The sequence below is a fragment of the Equus przewalskii genome, chromosome 31 (genome assembly GCF_037783145.1).
Source record: "Equus przewalskii isolate Varuska chromosome 31, EquPr2, whole genome shotgun sequence".
NCBI classification, from domain to species: domain Eukaryota; kingdom Metazoa; phylum Chordata; class Mammalia; order Perissodactyla; family Equidae; genus Equus; species Equus przewalskii.
In genome coordinates this window covers 28,264,397-28,283,575 of record NC_091861.1, presented here as the reverse complement: position 1 = coordinate 28,283,575, position 19,179 = coordinate 28,264,397, and the positions used below count along the sequence as shown (strand labels likewise).

General features: G+C 58.9%; 1 protein-coding gene and 1 long non-coding RNA gene across 8 annotated transcripts in view; one reads left to right on the top strand and one right to left on the bottom strand.

The window, feature by feature from the left end:
* Window positions 1-3,375: 3,375 nt before the first annotated feature.
* On the bottom strand, window positions 3,376-12,356 carry LOC139080678 (uncharacterized). Of its 2 annotated transcripts, none has more exons than XR_011535380.1 (3): window positions 12,103-12,356; window positions 8,942-9,059; window positions 3,376-3,607 (listed from the first exon to the last, which is right to left on the bottom strand). It is a non-coding gene; the product is annotated as an uncharacterized lncRNA (long non-coding RNA). The 2 variants fall into 2 exon arrangements; XR_011535379.1 differs by lacking the exon at window positions 3,376-3,607 and adding an exon at window positions 6,361-7,084 and having other exon boundaries at window positions 12,103-12,289.
* Window positions 12,357-12,434: 78 nt separating this feature from the next.
* The window catches only part of KIF21B (kinesin family member 21B), a 47,760-nt gene continuing 41,015 nt past the window's right edge, over window positions 12,435-19,179 (top strand). For all 6 annotated transcript variants that reach the window (XM_070602557.1, XM_070602556.1, XM_070602555.1 and 3 more), the window contains exon 1: window positions 12,435-12,755. In XM_070602557.1, coding sequence (XP_070458658.1) covers window positions 12,715-12,755 — 41 coding nt within the window. In that variant the 5' untranslated portion in view covers window positions 12,435-12,714. The remainder of the gene's footprint in view (window positions 12,756-19,179) is intronic.

The window sequence follows — 19,179 nt, the reverse complement described above, 5'->3', positions numbered from 1 at the left end:
TACTCTCAGGTGAGGGTGTTCTCCAGGCTCTGTCCGTGACCCTTTCTTCCCACTCAGTAAGTCTCGCTGGATGCTCTCGCCCACTCTCACATCTTAGGCGCATCTACGTGTTGATAATTCCCAAACCCGTGTTGCTGGTCCCATCTCTTCTGAACTCCAGACCCCTGCATCCTACTCCCCTGGACCACTCTGCATGCAGGTCCCACTCGCGCCGAAAGTGCATCGTGTCCATCTTTGACCTCACTGTCCTTCCTCATAGCCTGCCCCTCCTCTGGTGTTGCTGATCCCAGGGGGACCAGAAGTCTGGCTCTTGTCCTGGCCTCCCCGCCTCCCTCCCACCTTTCCCCATAGATTCGCCCTCCTACGTGTTTCTCAGCCCTGTCTTCCTCCCAGTTGCTTTCCTGAGGGGCTCCATCACCACGTCCTGCCTCGTGTGCTGCAACAGCCTCTGAACTGGCCTCCCAGCCTCCTCCCTTCTCTTCCTCCCAGCCTGTCTCTGATCTTTCTAAAGGAGAACCTATCATCTTATCCCCTTGCCTAAGATCCCTAAAGGGATGGAAGCAGTCACGGAAGCCCTCTGAGCACCATGCGAAGCCCCCGCCTCTGCTCACATGCCTCCCCCAGGTCCCCCACTTAAGGAAGTCTCCTGCCTGCCCTCCCCCCTCCCACCAGCCCCAGCCAGGGGGAGTGCTCTCACCTCTGAGCTCCAATGGTCTGTTCTTTCTGGAAAACTCCCTGGACCCTCAAGCCGACGGATCCCCGGTCATCTTTCAGATCTCGCCTTTGCTATGGCTTCCTGCAGGAGGCTTTCCCTGAAGAGCCCCACCCCTCTGTAGCTGCCCCAGCACATGGCTCGCCTTTTCCCCCTTCCAGTGGGGTCCTGACCGTCCTGCAACCGGTGGTTCATTTTCACCCCAGCCAGAGGCTGAGAGCCACGAAAGAGGAGCAAGTCCACCTTGGTCACTGTTATCTCCCCAGAGCCGAGCACTTAGGCACACAGGCTCCATTACTGTTAAATAAATGTGGGAAAATGCCAAGAAGTGGGGGCCCCGCCCTCAGCAGGGGCGCCACCCGACGTGGCCCGATGTCATGAGTTCAGGTCTCCAGCCTCAGCCAGGTCACTGTCTGGGCCCAGGTGAGGCCGGGAGGGGGTCGGCCTCTGGAGGCCACCAGCTGGACTCCAAGGACCCTGCCCCCTTGGAGCGGCTGACGCTGTCTCCAGTTCTGCTGACTGATCTCTAAGGGGAGATGAAATCACTCACCCCACAGGACGGCTGAAGAGTTAATAATGTGGTACATACGTGAGAGCGCTTCATACGCTGGGAGAGTCTATTTTTATTTACAAGTGGGACTCGAGCGTCTTATGTTAACACCTCACACACACAGAATACTAAGCAGACGGCAGGTCCTGTCCAAAGTGTTTGGCAGACAGTCACAGATGTCATCCTCTCCACGAGAAGGAGGCATCGTCCTCACCTTGCAAATATGATGGGAGAGGACAGGTGAGCTGCCACACAGCTGGTAGGAGGGCCGGGGAGGGATGGAACCCAGGCACCCTGGCCTCCAGTCCCACATCCTTACCACTGTGCTATCGTCAGCTCTGCCTTCCTCCCAGCTTGACCGACAGGTCCACACGGACACACAGGCTCTGAGAAACTTTCCTGTCCACCACCTCTCACCCTTGTGAAAAGCTCAGGCAGTTTCCTTTGCAACACATAAGATGCTCTGATTTATCAGAATGTACAAAATCTTGCCTCTATCCCAGCTTCGCTTGAAGTGATGGATGGGTTTCTCCTTAGCGGGCAGCCAGGCTGCTCCCATAAATCCTCAAAGGAACAAGCTGTGGAAGGATGAGGGCCAAGGGGGAGTGACGGGGGCAGACTGGAGGGGAGACAGGCCCCTCCTCTCAGCAGGACCACCTGACAGAGACACTGTACCCATAGGAGCTGGCGGGGCCACCTCCTGTCACCTGGGGGCACTGGCCAGGGGCAGCGTCTGCTGGACTCCAGTCTTCTCCCTGCCAGTTCCTGGCAGACTTGGGGCCCAGCTGCCGAGTGGGGGATCTGCCAGAAGGGGCGGGGGTGCCGCTGGTGGGAGGGGATGGGCACACAGCCGCACACCGGCCATGGGGACGACGGGAGCCCTCCCATCTGGAAGGTGTGGAGCTCAGATGGAGGATGTCTGGAAGACCAAGGAGGGTGGGCCCCGGGTCCCGTTTGTTCTTCAGTGCAGGGAGGAGCTTCCTGGCTCTGGTGCTGGTAGCCTTCCAGGCCCTGCTCTAGAAGGATCTCACAGGTTCTTCAAGGAGGGTATGGCTCTTCCCTGTACCCGTTTAAGAGCAGAGCCCTGGCAGCCAGGATCTGAAGCCCACTCGCCTCCCCGCATGCTGTGACGTGGGGCAGTTCACAAAGGCCTCATAAGCTTCTGCTCCTCCTTCTGCAAAATGAGGGAATAACTCCTGCTTCTAGGGTGTTGGAAGGTAGGAACGTGACCATGGAAGGACCCAGCCCCGGTTAAGAAGCTGTAGTTTTGATTCTGTCAGACACTGCCTAGTAAGACAGACAGACGTTTAAGACGGGAGGAGGCCAGCCTCGGGGGCTGCTGGGCCTCCACTGACAGGCGTGCGGGTGCAGCCCGCTCCCGCCCCCGGTCACAGGCAGGGCACTGCCAATTCAGAGCGGATATTGACCCCCATTCTTCTGGCATCTGATCCCAGCAACATGTCTCTGCTGCCTTGGGGCTGACAGCTTATGGCGCCAGGTGACGGCCCACCCCACCACAGGTCCCACTCGCATTTCACTGACGAGGCCACCGAGCGGCAAGGTCTTATGGCTGGGAAGTGGCAGAGCTGGGATTTGTCCCTGGGCTTCCTAATTCCATTGCTTCTTTCTCCTGCCATACAACGGTGTCCCCCGAATGGAACTTAAAATCCAGTTTAGGAAGCCAAGGCCAGGAGCATTTTAAACAGAAATTTGCCATAAATATGCGGAGTCGGAATATAATGCTGGCGATGGACACCAGTTGAGAACGATAAGACGTCAGAGCAGTACCTTGCGGGGCCAACACTGGGCTTCAGAGGCCTCAGGACAGGGAACTAGTTGCTGTTTAAGTAAAATGCACAGAAGAGGAGATTCCGTGGTGGTGAGGAAGGAAACCAGACCCAGAGAGGGAAAGACATATACGCCCAACGTCACCAGGTCAGTGAGCAGAGCCAGGAGGAGACCCAGCCCCCCAGCCACGCTCCAGAGAGGAACCCTCGAAATATGCAGGGTCCCCCGAGAAGCAGTGCTCCCCCTGGACCTGAAGAAGACTCATGGCCACTTCTAGCTGGGTCTTCTTTTTATTATTTTTTTTAAGATTTTATTTTTCCTTTTTCTCCCCAAAGCTCCCCAGTACATAGTTGTGTATTTTTAGTTGTGGGTCCTTCTAGTTGTGGCATGTGGGATGCCACCTCAGCATGGCTTGATGAGTGATGCCATGTCCACACCCAGGATCCGAACCAACGAAACCCCGGGCTGCTGAAGCAAGCATGAGAACCTAACCACTTGAGCACAGGGCAGGTCCCTGGGTCTTCTTTTTAAAATGTCTCTGCCGTTGGTCTCCTCATCTGTAGAACAATAAATGATAACGAACGTAGGTCAAGCCCTGTTCATTAAGTGCCTTCAATGCAATACCTCACTTAGCGTCTGCAACATCACTTACAGAATGGGCATTCTTGTCAGTCCCCTCCCGGGATGAGGACACCGGGGTTCAGAAACGCTATGTGAATCGCAAACAAGCAGTGAAGCCAGGGGTCTAACAGGAGCCTGCACGCTGTTCTTGGGCTGCTGACTTTTGTATTACTGTGAGGATCGCACGCCAATCCCCTCACCCCCGCAATCCCCACCTCGACCCCTATTAATCTGGCCCCAGACCCTTTCCACATCCTGCCAGCACCAGCCAACCCTAACCCACCCAGCCCCCCTTGCACAGGCTGCACGCTCTCCTGCCTCCACTCTGTGCCTTTCTGCACCGCCGCACAGCCATTCTGGTCTGGAAGCTCCCTCGGATGCCGCTTCCTCCTCAGCGCTCTGGGGATACCTTCTATCATGGCCTTTGCTACACTGTATCAGAAGTCGGAGGTTATACTTTGTTTTTTCCAGGTATGCCTCTCGAGGGCAGGGATTTCTTTACCTTTGTGTCCTCAGCAAGGGAAAAAAGAAGGAGGGAGAGAGGGAGGGCAAATGCACCAATAAACTGCTGAACAGCACATATTCCATTGAATCACTTGAAATTGCCAATATTCTATCCCTTTTGTCAATTTTATATTTAACCCACTACAATGATGGTGGGTTTCCCCACTGCCCAGCGCCACCCGAGGACCACCACTGCCCCTCTGGGGAGCAGGGCGCCTGCCTTTTGTTTGGGGCAGTTTATACGTGTCCTGATGGCACGAATTGCTTTGGGTGAGGGCTCACCGGGGTGGGCATCCTGCATGGGGGTGTCCTTGGGCAGCGAGCAGACCGAAGTGGACGTAGCACCTGTCATCTCAGCACCCATCCTTGCTGAGGTGACCCCTCGGGGAGGGGAGGCCGAGGCCCACTCCATGACCGTGAGGAGTGGTCTGCAGGTGGGTGCCCAGCTGCCCCAGCGCCAGCATAATTGTAACCGCGGACCCTCTGGGACCAGTTCAACTGACCCCATCTTATCAACAGAGTACTTAAGAGTGATTTTTCGGGAATTGAGACCCCTGATCCAGTTCAGGCCGGTTGAGACCACCAACCCATCAACGGGGCCTGCTCAGATGCTCCATCAGTGACCCTCTTGACGTTAAGGAGCTAAAAACACCACCCTCATATCATGGTAATGCCGCCAATTTGTCACTGTGCGTCCTATGAAGAGGCATGAAGCTTGACTATGCTTGCGCAGACCGTCAGTCACCTCTCCTCTCCTCACCTCCAATCATCCGTCTCCACACTGCAGACCACCCTGCCCTTCACCCTATAAACTCGCCCCAAGCCCTGGATCCCGGAGACAGATCTGAGGGCACATGCCCCCCGTCTCCTTGCAGATCCATCTTGCAAAATAAAGCTGATTTCTTTCCCCAAAAGTTGATGCCATAATAATTAGCCTTTTTTATGCACATCAGACAAGAGAGCCTCAATTTTGGGCGGCAACACTATCCGAGGCTGCCTGTCTCTCCAAGGCACCCCACGTCTGGTCCTCTAGTCTTGGGGTTTGACCTCCTCCCAGGCCTGGGCCCCCATCTCCTCTCTCCTCTGCCAGCCCAACGGGGCAGGGCTGAGGGACAGATGACAGCCCTCTCCCGCAGGGTTCTTTCTAATTGGGGTTATGACTTAAAACTCTGCTCCACTCCCTCACTCCTGGCCTCCTCTTTGGATCCTCCAGCCGAGTGAGTTTGGAGATAAAAAGAAAAGCAAGCTCTCTTCCAGCTTCTCGGCACTCTCACGAGACCATCCTAAGGCTCCTCAAAGCTGTGTCTCTCTGTTGACTGGTACAAGTGTCAGGAAATCCGGGGGGGTCGGGGGGGAGAGGACACACATTAATTTTTCAAGAGATTCTATCACCTCGGCCAGTGCGGCTGTCATGGTCAAAGGGCCTTTGAAATTCTCCTACAATCGTCCTGTGAGATCCAGCACAGAGTGCCTCAGGGGCTGGCATTCATTACTGCCCCATCAAATCCACAGTCTGGTTGCATTTTTGGATAGCCGGCACTTTAGAGGTTAATCTTGGGTGATGTCCCTCCACCCCCTCCCTCGCCCGTCTCCAACACCCTGCCCCCCATCTCCTCCTATTTTTGAAGTGTTAAATGCTCATTTGCTGGCAGTTTGCTCTGCAGGGTCTGGCAGAGGCAAATATCTATTAAAATCCAAGGAAATGATGCATCTCTGGGGACTGGAAATCAATAGCTCCTTGGCAGGGCGGGGCCTCTTTGTTAAGTTCATCGGGGGAAGGGCTTCCCCTGGGAGCATCTGAAGCAGGAGGAGGGCCCTGCCTGGGACTGCCTGGGAGGTCCCCTCCTCCTCACCGGGTCTGGGGAGTGTCTCCGCCCCCTTCCCTCCTCTCTCCTTGTCCCCAGGCCTGTGGCTTCATCTCTTTTTCCCTCTCTTGTCTGGTTTCCTAGCCTGGCCCCCTGCTCATTCCTCTCGTGTCCTCTCTCTGCTTCTGAATGCCCACTTTACTCTCTGTCCCCTTGCAGGGGGAGGGGGTCCCTCAATGAGCCCACAGGCCACATGGGGCAGGGGAGAGGGCTCAGCCACCCTTCAGGTGGCCGGGACTCCGGTTAATTGTCCCAGGGACCCAGGATAAGTCATCAGCCGCTCTGCAGCTCTGTTTAAGCAGAGACGTTGGAGCAAGTCACCTTTTTTAAAAACAGTTTATTGAGTTATAATTAACTTATAATAAACTGCACATATTCAAAGTGTACAATCTATTTTTGAAAGATGTATATCTCCATGGAACCACCACCGCCACCAAGAGAGCAGATACATCCACCCCACAAAACATTTTCTTGGTGCCTGTTAGCAACCCCTGCTCTGCCCCCCAAGTCTGTGTGCTGCCCCTGCCTCCCTCTCCCATGACCCCCAGGCAACCGCTGATCTGCTGTCTGACACCACAGGTCGGTTTGCATTTTCTAGACTCTACGTCAATGGAATTATTCAGCGTGTGCATTTTTGGTCTGGGTCCTTTCACTCAGCATCATCAGTTTGTGGTCCATCCATGCTGTGTCATATGTTGACAGTTCCTTCCTTTTTATGGCTGAATCGTATTCCATTGCTTGATGTACCACAGGCCGTCCCTTCTTCTGTGGATGGACATGCCACTGGTTTCCACTTTGGGGCTGTGCCATGACTCATACTCAAGTCCGTGTGTGGCCCTGCAAAGCAGCTGCCCCAGCCCAGATCCATCCTTTTCCTTCCAACACAGGATGAAACCAGAAATCTGCTTGCTTGGGTTTGAACCCTGCTCCACCGTCCATGGTGTGACCTTGGGCCACTCTTGGTGTCTTTGTCTTGTGGAGACGATAATTGTTCCTACCTCCTAGGGTGTTTCCGCGCACCCCATGCCAGCATGGACCTGCAGCCTTTAGCACAACGGTCAGAAATGGTATCTGTTAATTCTTTGCACTTGCCTCTGAGAAGATCGCTATGATCCAATATTGGCTTCCCCCAGGATCTCGGGGCGGTTACCAGCCCACTGTAGTGGCTCTATTTGATGGAGAGGGAAGTGAGTCCCAAGGGAATGAGTGACTTGAAGAGGACCAGTCTGAGCTGGGGGTTACCAGGAGTGTGTGCTAACACCCTGTTTGAGAACAGCTTCCTAGGCAGGCAACGGGCAGTGCCACTGGCAGGCCCTTGCAATTTTCTAATTACTTCTCAGAGGGTCCCCCGAGGACCCTGGGCGTCACAGCTGACCAGAAGACCCCAAGTCCTCACAGGGATCACACAAACCCATGCTCGTCTAGCCAATCCCAGCAATCTGAGAACACAGTAAAATCGTAGTCAAGTTGTGGGGATGGAGATGGATGCAGGCAGAGACGCTGCCTGCCCGCTTCTTCCCGCCCCACAGGGCTCCATGCAGCCCAGGAGATCAGAACCCAGAGGGGGAGCCAGTACAGGAGACACTGGACAGACAGGGAGAGTCCTGGGACGCCCTTGGGCATCTTTACAGACCAGAGCTCTGAATCCTGGCCCTGCCCCTTACCAACTACGTCCGTTAGGGTAGGGCGGGCCACGCCAAGGTCACGGATAAGCCCGTAACTTCACTGACTTCACACGATAGAAGTTTATTTCTCACGCTCTATAAACAACATGAAACTGTGTGAGGGGGCCAGTGGCTCGTAAAGCTTCCACGAGAAGTGATACGCGTCCATTTTGCCCACGTTTCATTGGTCAGAGAAGTCCCGTGGCCACAGGCATCAGAGCAAGGACAGGCAGTCCTGCCCTGTCAGAGGCTGAGAGCCGGAAACGCCTGGTCAGTGGCATTAGTGACCCCTGCACCGGCCAAGTGACCTCTGAGCCCATTTCCTCTTCTGCAAAATGGAGACAATGAGAGCGTTGACCTCACAGATCATTGTCAGGATTCCATGAGAAAACTGTCACACCCTTGGCACAGGGTAGCACGTAGGGCAGGTAAAAGAGAATTGAGATGCCCCTCCAGACAGCCCCCCACGAGGCTGGGAGCGGTGGCATTTGTGTCCAGCGGGGACCCAGCATGCCACAGCTCCTTCCTGCTTTGCAAACTCTGACCCCACTCCCAAGGCCCCACCACTAAGGGGCCAGCGGAGGCTGGAAACCGCCTCCTCCTGCGTCCCTGGGTCAACAGTGATCGCTTGGGCGGGGCAGACATCGTCGCCACAGCTCCCCCACCCAGGCTCCTTCTCACTCAGCTCTGAGATGTCCCATCTCTCAAGGGGCATCTTGAGGACAAACTCACCCTTCTGTCCAGCTAGAGGACGGGGGCCCCTTGAAGAAGGGACAGGGAATCCAGTGGAATTGTGAAAGAACTTCATATCTGCTTTGTGCAGAGCGTGGTGCTGGGTGCCGGACCCAGTGACCTCATTCCCGCATCATAACAGCCCTGCCACGAGGTCTGGTGCTCACCCTCATTTTGGGGGGGATTGACCTTGGAGGGGTGACACGCCTTGCCCAGGGTTACACAGCGAGGTGGAGGCAGGCTGGGATAGGAACCCAGAGCTTGTGACTCGGAACCCCACAGCTCGGCTTCTGGGCTGTCTGTTGTTTTGCACAGACTTCACTTCCACCCAGACTATAAGGGTGGAAGCCCTGCCTCGGCCGGCTGGCCTTCAGGGCCTCCCCAGCCGCCGTGGAAACCGGCCTGCTCCGGACTGCAGGGCACGTGCTCCAGGCCCCGCTCAGCTCCAGCTCACTGTGCCACTGTGGACACGTGTCCTTCCCTCTCTGGGCCTCAGCTTCCTCACCTGAAAATGGAGCTGTGGAGCAAGATGATCTTAGGGTTCTCTCCGACTCCCGGATTCCGGGACATGGGGGACAGCCCGCACCTGCTCCTGCCTCATGTCCCAGGACTGTCAGACGTCACTGCAGGGTAGAGGTGTGGGTGAAAAGCCCGTGTTTGAGGGTATACGGAGCATTAATTAAATCCTCAGTAACGCTGGAAACCAAAAATAGCTTGTTTGTTTTTTGTGAAGACTGACGGGGTGTTTGTCATCCACAGCCGCTCTCTCTCCTCCCAGCTATTTATAACAAATTCTGGTTTCCTCTACGGCTGTCTGTCTCTCTCTGTAACAGAGGAAGTCAGGCCAAGCCCGCACCCGAGCTCAGATCTCTGAGTCTGCACCCCGACAGACCCTCTGTGGAGTCCAGAGCTGCTGGTGCCAGGCGGAAGTGGGCTCCGTCCACGGGGGGCCCTGACCATCCGCCGGCAGGATGGGTGAACGCCTGCCTGTTCTCCCGGCGAACAGAGCATGGCTGCTGGGGTGGGCTGGGGGCTAGGACTGGAGGTCCAGAACTCTGGACTGTCCACCCCAGAGCTTTCAGCAAATGTCAATGACTGGTGCCAACCCCAAAGGAGATAAAAGGGAAGGGGACTCAAGTCTTGGCCCCTCTGGAGACCCTTCTAGGCCTGAGGGTGTCTCCTAGGTGTCTGGTTTGTCACCATAGTGTTGCTGTCGAGAGCTAGGCTGTGCCTGAGAGACCTCAGATGGTTGCCCCAAGTCACTGCTGGAGTATTCTAACCACAGGGCCGTGAGAGCTTCCGGCCTTGGAGAGGCCCCCCTGCAACTCCTCCAGGTTCCCATCTGCCCAGACGCCCACGGCTCCCGTCAGGAGAGATGATGGAGGCCCCAACGTGCCTGGGGGAAGGGCCTCAGCTGAGGACAAGGGCTGGGGCTCAAACTCCAGTCCAATTAGGGGGCTCAGGGCCAAACACGGGGGAATGTGTTCACATGCACGTGTCTGTGGATGTGGATCTGTGTGCATGTGTGCGTGTATGTGTCTGCATGTGCTGTGTGTGTGTGCGTTTGCCTGTTCCAGGCAGAGAGGAAAGGGTCGAGGTTGGGGGAGAGTCGCATAGAGGCAGCTGATCGGGAGAAACTGCAGGTTTGGGAACGGAGGGCAGGAAAGCAGAAGGGCAGCTGGGAGGAGGGAGGGGGGATGGGAGAGAGAACAAACCACAGAGAGGAAGCGGTGGCCCTGTTGGAGCTGGACAGAGACTGAAGGGGTCACCCTGGGCTTCCTCTGACCAGCTACCCTAAGTCCCCTGGAGCTGCGGTTTAAGCCCTCCCACTTGGAGCCCCATCTGACCTTCATGCCCATCACCTCCTCCCCTCTGGGCAGCAGCACCCAGGAGTCAGGGTCTGGACACCCAGCTGCCCTGCTGCTCCCTGGTGGCCCAGGACGGAGCTGCTGCGGTGGCTGGCATAGCTGTCTGAGGCCCTGAGCTCTAGGAGACCTGAGCTTCCAGCCCACGGGCCTCCCTGCTTCTCCGGGCTTGACACCCTGTGGCGCGGAGGCAGGGGCTGGGCCAGCAGCTCTGGCGCCATTTCCCAGCAGTGAGGCTGTGAGTCAGAAGGGTCACCTACTCTCGGAAGTCAGAGGGGACCTCCTGAAGGCAGGAAAACAGAGTTGGGCCCCAGAGAAGTCCAGAGTCTGGCAGGAGGGGGAGCAGCTCTGCAAAATGCAGCATTATCATGCGGAAGGGCTGAACCTGGAGCAGAAGCCAGCGCCGGCCCAGCTCCCTTCCCCCTGGGCTGCAGCTTGGACACAATGTGTGGAGTCTGGGACCAGGTGCACGAGTTCAAATCCTAGGTCTGTTACCTATATGCCCAGTGTCCCCATCTGCAAAACTATAAAGACTACTAGAGTCGGGCTCACAAGGCGATGCGAAAGAAATGAGGATATGCATATAAAGAGCCTTGTTCATGCAGAGGGCCCATCAATGTCAGTCTCCTCCTCAATGTTTTATTTTGGTTGGTAAACGGGGAGAGAGTGCCCAAAAGCTGACTCCTCAACACTCTGCTGGCCTCCTGACCTCTGGCCCCAGAGAGAGCGTCCTCTAGGGTTCAAATGCTAATAATAGGTGCAGGATCCCACCAGGACCTCCTTCCTCCCCTCCTTCGCCCTGGGGGCACCTATCTCCCCCATCAGGATGGCAGGAGGGCGTTCATTTGCCCTTGAAATTTGCCCTTGGAATTATCTTTGGTTTTGGTCTGACCTTAATAGGTCAAACCAAACAGGGATGTGAGCTGCTGGATGGGGTGCTGGGCGGTGGAGGGAAGGGGAGGAGGAGCCACAGATGCCTCCTCAGACCCTAACCCACATCCTTGCCAGAATCTCTGACATGCTTTCATCATCCGAGGGTGATGCAAGACACCTGGAGTCAGACCCCTGTCTTCCCCTCCCCCCCAGAGCTCCCTCCACATCTGGAGCTGCAGCTGGGTCCTCCTCTTGGGCTCTTTCCAGGGGAGCGAGCTGGTCCAAGCGAGGGAAGGGAGGGCAGCTGGTGAGGGGCCCTGTGAATGGCCCCAATGTTGGGAGCTGGGGGGCAGGGAGAAGGTGCCTGGGCTCAGAGCGGGGAGACGGGTGGAAAGAGAACGGACTTCCCCCACCGGGGCCTCCTCCATCACTGCCCTGAGGTTAACGTCCCCAGGGTTCCCCTGTCCTTTACGTCCATATAAAGGCACTGCACTCCTGCCCCGCTGCCCCGCCCACCCAGCCCCCAGCCTCTACCCAGGTGTCCAAGCTGAGTGGCCCCTTCGTTCCCTCATCTCTCCTGAGCAGCTCAGGCCTCCCACACTGACCCTCTGCCCCCACGGCAACAACAAGCAAAGTGTGAGCCAATGGGGTCGCCTGTAGGTCATAAAGGTCCCTGGAGCCCTAGTGGTCCAGCAGAAGGGAGGGCCCGTCTGGGCTGGGGAATCCACGGAGAGATGAACTTTACCATGCCGCAAGGTGCAGGCGGGGGTGATGTCAGTTAGACATCAGCAAGAGTCGCCTTCCCTCGAGCTTGGCAATTCTCTGGAACAAATGCAGAACGGGAGCTCCCCTGGTGCTTTCAAAACACAAACCGCTAATGGCTGTGGGAGGCTCCGGGCAAGCTCGGCCCGGAGGCCGGGGTTCTTACCCACGCTGGCCGCGAGCTCCCGTGTGACCTTGGCCAGTTCCCCTCTCTGCGTCCCAGTTTCCGCCTTCATGAGTCGGGTCCCCGGGAGCCTGAGCTTGTGGACTCCGGGCCGAGGCCCCGGCGTGGCCAGTCCGGCGGCCCGCGCCCCTCCCCACCCTCCGGTCCCGCTGGCCCCCCAGCCAGCGGGTGGACGCGAGCCAAGAGGTCCCTTTAAAGGCCCGGGTCCCGCCCCGCCGCCGGTTCGGGCCGGGGATTGGCGACCCGGGGGGCGGGCCCTGCGCCGGGCCGGCCCCCGCCCCTTTGTTGGCGCGGCGGCGGGCGGCGGCGGGAGGCTGGGCGCGTGCCGCGCCGTGGGGAGCGCGGGGCCTCCGCGCGCGCTCTGCTGGCTCCGCGCCGCGCGATGGCGCGAGGAGGCGCGCGCGCCCGGCCCCGGGGACCCAAGCCCGGCCGCCGCTGAGCCCCTCCGCCTGCGTCCGAGCATGTCCCCTCCGGCCGCCGCGGCCGCCTCCGCCTGCAGCGCTCGCGCCTCCCGCAGCCGCCGCAGCCGCTGCCCCGGGCATTTGCCGCCGGACCCCCGCCCCTGATCCGCGCCCGCGCCCAGCCCGGAGGACCATGGCCGGCCAGGGGGACTGCTGCGTCAAGGTGGCCGTCAGGTAGGACCGCGGCGGCGTGCGCGCGGGGGCTCGGCTTTGTCTGGCGGGGCCCCCGGCCCCGGCCCGCGCCCGGGAAGCGGGGAGCGGCGGCCTCGCCGGCTGCTGGAGGGGATTTGGTTTGGGTGGTAATTTCGGGCCCCTCTTGGGAGCCCTTAATGATGAGAAAATCGAATAAACAAGGAAATCCGGTATTTCACACCCAGCCCTGGCCCAGGCCGGAGCGTCTGTGTGTTTCCTCCTCGCCTCCCCACGGGGCTGCTGTCTCGGACCGGGATCCTGCAGACGGGGAGAATTTCCCCGCATGCACCCTCTGGATGGTTCTGCGTTCTGGGTCCACCTAGGAAGGCAGCACACCCGCCCCCAGAAAGGGTTCTGCAGACAAAGATCGAGACGGGGACAGCGGAAGGGCGGGGAGGGGGCCGTGGCCTTCGTGGGGGTCGGGGAGCCAAGGGCTTTTGGAGAGAACCCTGCTGGCCCCGTCCCGGGAGGAGATGGGGCTGGAGGAGGCAGGAGGAGGTGCGTCTACGGTTCTGCCTCGCTGAGGGCAGGAGGGTGTGACGCTGACGCCCCAGCCTCAGGCTGGCCGATGAAATGGAGCCAGGAGGGCTGCATGGACTTATCTGGACTTGCAGTGATGTCCTGACAGAATTGGGGTGGGGAGGGGACGTGGCTGGGGGCTTCTCCTGGGAGTGGGGCACAGACGTGCAGGCAGGAAACACCGCAGAGTTGAGGCGTCAGTGTCCTTTGTGCTGCATGGAGATGCTTCGCATCACACCACCGCTCCCTGTTGTTGTCTTGGGGTTTCTCTTTGAGAGGGTCCCTTAGTGGGGAGAGCACCAAGCTGGGGCTGGTCACCAAGGCAGGGATTGTGGAGAGGAATGTCCATCTCTGCCCCCGCCCTGGGTGATGGGGGTGGGGTGCAGGGTCCGGGTCTAGGGTGGGTCTCTGAGACAGGTCTGTAGGTTATCTGGGTGGTACGGGACCCAGATTCCAGGAGTCCAGGGAAGTCACTCTAGACAGATGACTGTGGAACAGCTTTCCCCTTCCCCAGGGAAGATACCCCCACCCCCACCCCCAGCCACCTGGCCAGCCCTCTGCAGCCTGGAGAGGAGTGGGCTGCCAGTCACAGGTCGGGTGTCAAGGAGGGAGACTGAGGGGCCTCTCAGCCATGCACCCTGAGCTGCACTGAGCATCCAGCACAGCCTTGCTGGCTGCACAGCCTGAGAGACAAAGAAGCCTGGCAGGTGCCTGGTGGGCTGGCCGGGGCGGGGCCAGGCTGCCGCTGGGGCTGACAGTGCAGAGGATGCTGTGGAGGTCAAGGGAGGGAGGTGAGGGCTGGAGGGTGGCAGTGAGAAATGTAAATATGACATCTGCAGGGCCGGGGAGAGTCCTGGTGAACCATAAAGGGAACTGAAGCCCGGCCGCCACCCGCTGTGCAGCAGGCCGGGAAGCAAGGGGCTTAGGGTGCCCCTCCCATGGGGGCTTTCCTGTAGACTCCATCTTGCAGGAGAGAGCCAAGCAAAATCTGCCAACCCCCCCGCCCCCCCAGGGTCCCCAGGCTGGACTGGGGCACGGAGACGAGTGGGAGCAGCCCATGGGAGTGGCACTCTGCAGAGGAGTGAGGAAAAGGAAAAGCTAGCATCCCCATCACACCACCACTACCAGAACGTTCTGGGGACCTTCCCACAAAGAGGGGACTGTGTCTGCCCTCTGCCCCCCTGCCCCCGTTCTTCAGGGTGATGGGCATCATCTCTGCTTCCCGCTCAGATTGCCCTGGTAACATCAGGAGCATCCCCCCCACTTGTCTCCAGTTGCTGATCTGGATGGAGAGGTGAGGAGATTTGAGTATCAGAAAAACCAGCTTTTCAGGGGCTCCTGGAAGGTGAGGGAGCCCCACCCACTCGTCCCCTCCCAGCCCAGCGGAGCCCCAGCCCAGCACACGCCAGACCTCAATGGGCAGCCGGCCGTGGTAGGCAGACAATGCCTGGACAGAACCCAGTTTCTAATTAGAGAGCTGAGGATAGACCTGTGCCGGGGCTGGGACGGAAGGAGCGGACAGTGCCACCGAGGGGCTGTTGGGGAGGGTTCTTTGTGCTTTTGGGACCCCCTCCACCCCCTTCCCCACCCTGGAAATCATTTGCCCCACTGGAGAACTGCGTGGCGGGTCAGCGTGGAGTGGAGTGGAGCACTGATGGGAAGAACCGAGATTTGGGATTGCCGAGGGCCTGGCCCAGCGCCAGGTTCAGCTGTCTTTCTCACTTCCTGGAAGTCCTTTCTTGTGTCTAGCTGAAGTGTTTTCTGAGTCCCTGTGACAATAACTTGTGGCAAGCCCTGGGTCCGGCTCTAGGGGAGGAAAGCTAGGAGGAAGAGACTTGGTCTGCCCTGTGTGTGTGTGTGTGTGTGTGTGCGCGCGCACGTGCGTACAAGGAGGGAGGTCGGAGCGCTGTTAGACTAGGGGAGAAGTGCCAGGCCCAGGGCTCTCGGCCCGGTAATCTCCTTGGGTTGAGGATCAAAGCTGGCCGGCTGCAGATGCTGGGGGGAAGGCAGAGCTGGGGGAGAGCCAGAGGGGGAACTGCTCAGGACCTGGGGGGCCGTGGGGTGAGGGACGAGGTCTAGGTGTGAGCAGAACCCCAAAGGCCCCACGGCTAGGCCTCTGTGGAGTTTGGTCCGTGAACCCCTAAGCCCTTTGCACTGTGAGCTCCTCCAGTGAGCGGCCCCTCCGGCCTGCCCTGTGATCCCTTTATCCGTTAATCCCTGTGTCGTGTCCGATAAGGACTCTCCGCTCAGCCTCTACCTGGGGGCAGAGGTGGGGCTAAGCTGAGGCCTGCCCCAGCTGCAGAAGCACAGGCCTGGCCCTGGGAGAAGGAGACAGGGTGGCTGTGAAGATGTGCGAGTTGCAAAGTTGAAATTGGGGAAGGAAGCCAAGTCACATGGTGCCTTTATTTAAGACCCTTTCAAGCCCCTGGCTCTTAGCCTCCACCATGCGGGGAGCCCTCAGTGTGGCCCAACCGCCTGCCCCTTATCTCTGCCTGGCTTCTTTAAGCTTCCTTCCTTTAGTCCGATGGGGAGGGGAGGGGCCTGGGCCAGTCCCACATCCATCCCGGACACTTGGGGTCAAGCAGGGCTGAAGGGGTTTGGGGACACCGGCCAGGGCGCCCGGGACAAAGTTAGACGGCACCCTGCCCTCGCCTGTTTGGTCCTCGCAGCAGTGAGTGTCCTAGTTCCTGGCTACTCTGAAATCTTGGCCAATGTCTGTCTGAATTTTAAATCCAGAGAATTGGTGGCTTGCAACAGAGACTAAAGAAGACAGAAAAGGCTGTGTGTGTGTAGAGGGGCTTATGGCTGCCTTCAGAGTCCCACCCTCGGCCATGGAGCCCAAGGCCCGTCAGTGCCAGCTGTGCCCCGTGCTGTCCGGTTTACAGATCTGGGAAACCGAGCCACACTGTCGGCTGTGTGCAGACCTGACACTCGTGGTGGTGGCCTCCTGCTCAGAAACAGGGCTTATGTCATCACACGAAAGTGGAGCGTAGTAACCACAGGCCCCGGAAACCGGCCCCTCCACCCCAGCCAGCCTGCCTTGATTGGATCTCTGAGGATTTCAAAACCTCCGGGTGGAGGTGGGGTGGGGCAGGGCTGGGGAAGCCGCAGGGTGACATGTGCCCGGCACCCTGACTCTTAGCTCTAGGGGCACAGGGCAGGGCTGGGGCCTGGGCCCCTTTCCTGTTTGTCCCTCTGGGCCTCCGTGTTACCCACTGCGGATGGGGACAGCGGGTGCGTTCATTCTGAAGAGCTGTGGTTTGGATGAAACAGGAGACATACTGTTCTAAAGGACTGGCTCCTAGGAGTGGAGAATGAATGAAATGTTTTAAAAATAAGCCCTAACTTAAAGTGCACCTGTGAGGTGTCTCTGGTTTAAGCTGTGGTGGCTGTTTGGTAAAATGAAGAGGTCACCTTCTGCCCATTGACTGACTGATTGATGGCAGAAAGCATGTGGTGATGGAAACGAGACTGGACTAGGAGGGGGCTGAGCGTGACTGTTGATTGAACTTACTCTGTGCGGGGCACTGTGACCGCGTCGTCCCTTCTGCCCCGCTGGAGCCCCGGGAGGTGAGGATGCTGTTCCTCTGTGTACACAGCTGGTAAATGGAGGAGCTGAATTTGAACCCAGAGCAGTCCCACTTCCAAGCACCAGCTCCCCATGCTGCTCTAATCTGCCTCCCAGTTCAGCTGCTAATTAGCCCTTGGCTGGGAGTCTCTGTGCCTCAGTTTCTCAGATGCTTCAGGGCACACAGTTGCCATGACCTTTCCTGTGGGAAAGCACTCAGGAAGGCACAGAGCAGGGCACACGTGTGGCATGGTGAGGAACGTCCGGCCTGTCCTTTGAGGGGTTGCTTTGCAAGGGGGCTGGCTGTCCTCCCCATGGTCCTAGCTCCTGAATCCAGGCTGCTTCCTCGTACCCATCTCTGCTGTCCCTGGACCCTTGCAGCCGTCCCTGGAATTTGGTTTCCAGCCTGAGGCCCTATCTGTCTGCGGTGCTCAGGTGGAAGTCGACCATCCATCGGGGCGGGGGGTGGCTGGTCCTGCCCAGGGCTGCAGTTAAGTGCCCTGAGGAGAGCCTGGGGACCAGGGAGAGTGTAGGGGGAGGCTCCTTGCCCTGCACAACCAGCCGCCCCCAGGCCCAGTGCCTGTTGCTCTGCATTCCTCGGCAGGGGAGGTCCCCAGGGCCCAGGCCCCCTGAGCCATCCCCCACCAGATGCAGATGCCGTCACAGCCCTGGGCGCTCCCAGCTCAGCCTGGCTCCGCAGCGTCTCCAGGGAGGTCATGGGAAACCCCTGCCAGATGCCCCGCGATAGGGGTGGGACAGTGAGAGTGATGCTGAAGCACAGATGAGCGGCGGGTCCGAGCCGGGCTCGGCTCTCTTCCCAGGCCCCAGCCACACAGTCAGACGAGGCTGAGGGAGCTCCTGCCTGCCGCCCACAGCCGGGCCTGGGGCCTGGGCCCTGGTCCCCAACAGGGCCGGGCCCCCTTCTCAGCTCCTCTTTGCATCCCCACTCGCTGACTTCTGACATCTCATCCCACCCCGCTTGCCCGCTTCCTCCCTGTGCCTGGTTTCAGCCCTTGGTGGCGGGGTCCCGGGGTGCAGCTGGGATCCTGATGCCTGGGGGGTCCTCCCCTGCAGGACCTCCTGTCCCCAGGCATTGCTCAGGAGTCAGTGGCCAGGGCTCTGGGATGAACTCAAAGAGAAAGGTCAAGGCCATCCCCTGAGGAGGGAGTGGGGTCAGATTCCCGAGACCCCCTGAGCGGGCACCTCAAGGCTTCCTGTCGGTTTTCTCGGGGTGTCTGCGCCCCCTCCCTGTGCTCTTGGGGATGTGTTGGGGGCAGGAGTCAGACACGGGGGTTGACAGACTCTTTCACCAGGCCTGCCGGGGCCCATAAACCCATGCCCTTTGACGCCGTGGCACAAAGCCTTCTTGTTTGGGGGTTCAGAGCCAGGCCAGGTCTTTTCCCTGAGGGCTGGGCTGCAGGAGGGTCTGAGAGGCCGGGAGAAGGTCCCGTGGGAGGGCAGCAAGACCCTCTGGCTCTTGTCCCTGGGGGCTCTTCCCTGCAGCTAAAAGGGCCAGCACCCCAAATGGGGTCTCCCCACCCCATTTCAGCGAGGACTGGCCTGCGTGGGAAGATGCCCTCTCTAGGCTAAGTCAGCTAAAAGCCCCCGGGTGTCTGGGAGCCAGACTCTCCTGGGAGGGCCGGCCTTCTGCTTGCCGCCGCCTTGCCCAGGGCTGGCAGGCTGCCACGGGAGGAGGAGGAGAGGATGCTCATTGAAGCGGGGGCGTGGATGTCCTCTTGCTGCCGCAGAGGAGAGCTGCCTTCTGCCCGGCAGCAAGGCAGCCTCCCGGATTCTGGGCCCTGCACTCCTCCACGCTCCGGGCCTCAGCTTTCTTAACTATAAGATGGGAAGGATGCTCTCCCAGCAGACCGCTCGTGGCACTGCTGGCGGCCGTTGGTGGGATGAGTCTGGAGATCCTCGGAGGGCTGGCTCGTTCTCCTCCAATGCCAGCCCTCTCTCACCCTGCTGTGCGGTTGCTTGGCGGACACAGCGGGACGGGGCACAGGCGGGTTGGGTCTGAATTTCATCTCCACCGTTGCGAATCGTGGGACCCTGGGCTTGTTAAATGTCCCCTTTCTGAGGCTCAGGAAAATGGGGGAAATACATCTCACAGGTTGTCCTAACACGTTACAGGTGTTCACATATATAATAGAGCCGGACACTCAGATTCTCAAAAAATATTAGGTATTGTCCTTATCACATGAGGCCTGAGTGTGGAGAACTCGGAGAAGAGACAAGAGGGACATCGGAGCCTGTAAGATTTCTGAGGAAGATGTTTCCCCAGATGCCCCGCTCTCCTTCCAGCGCTTGACAGTCTTT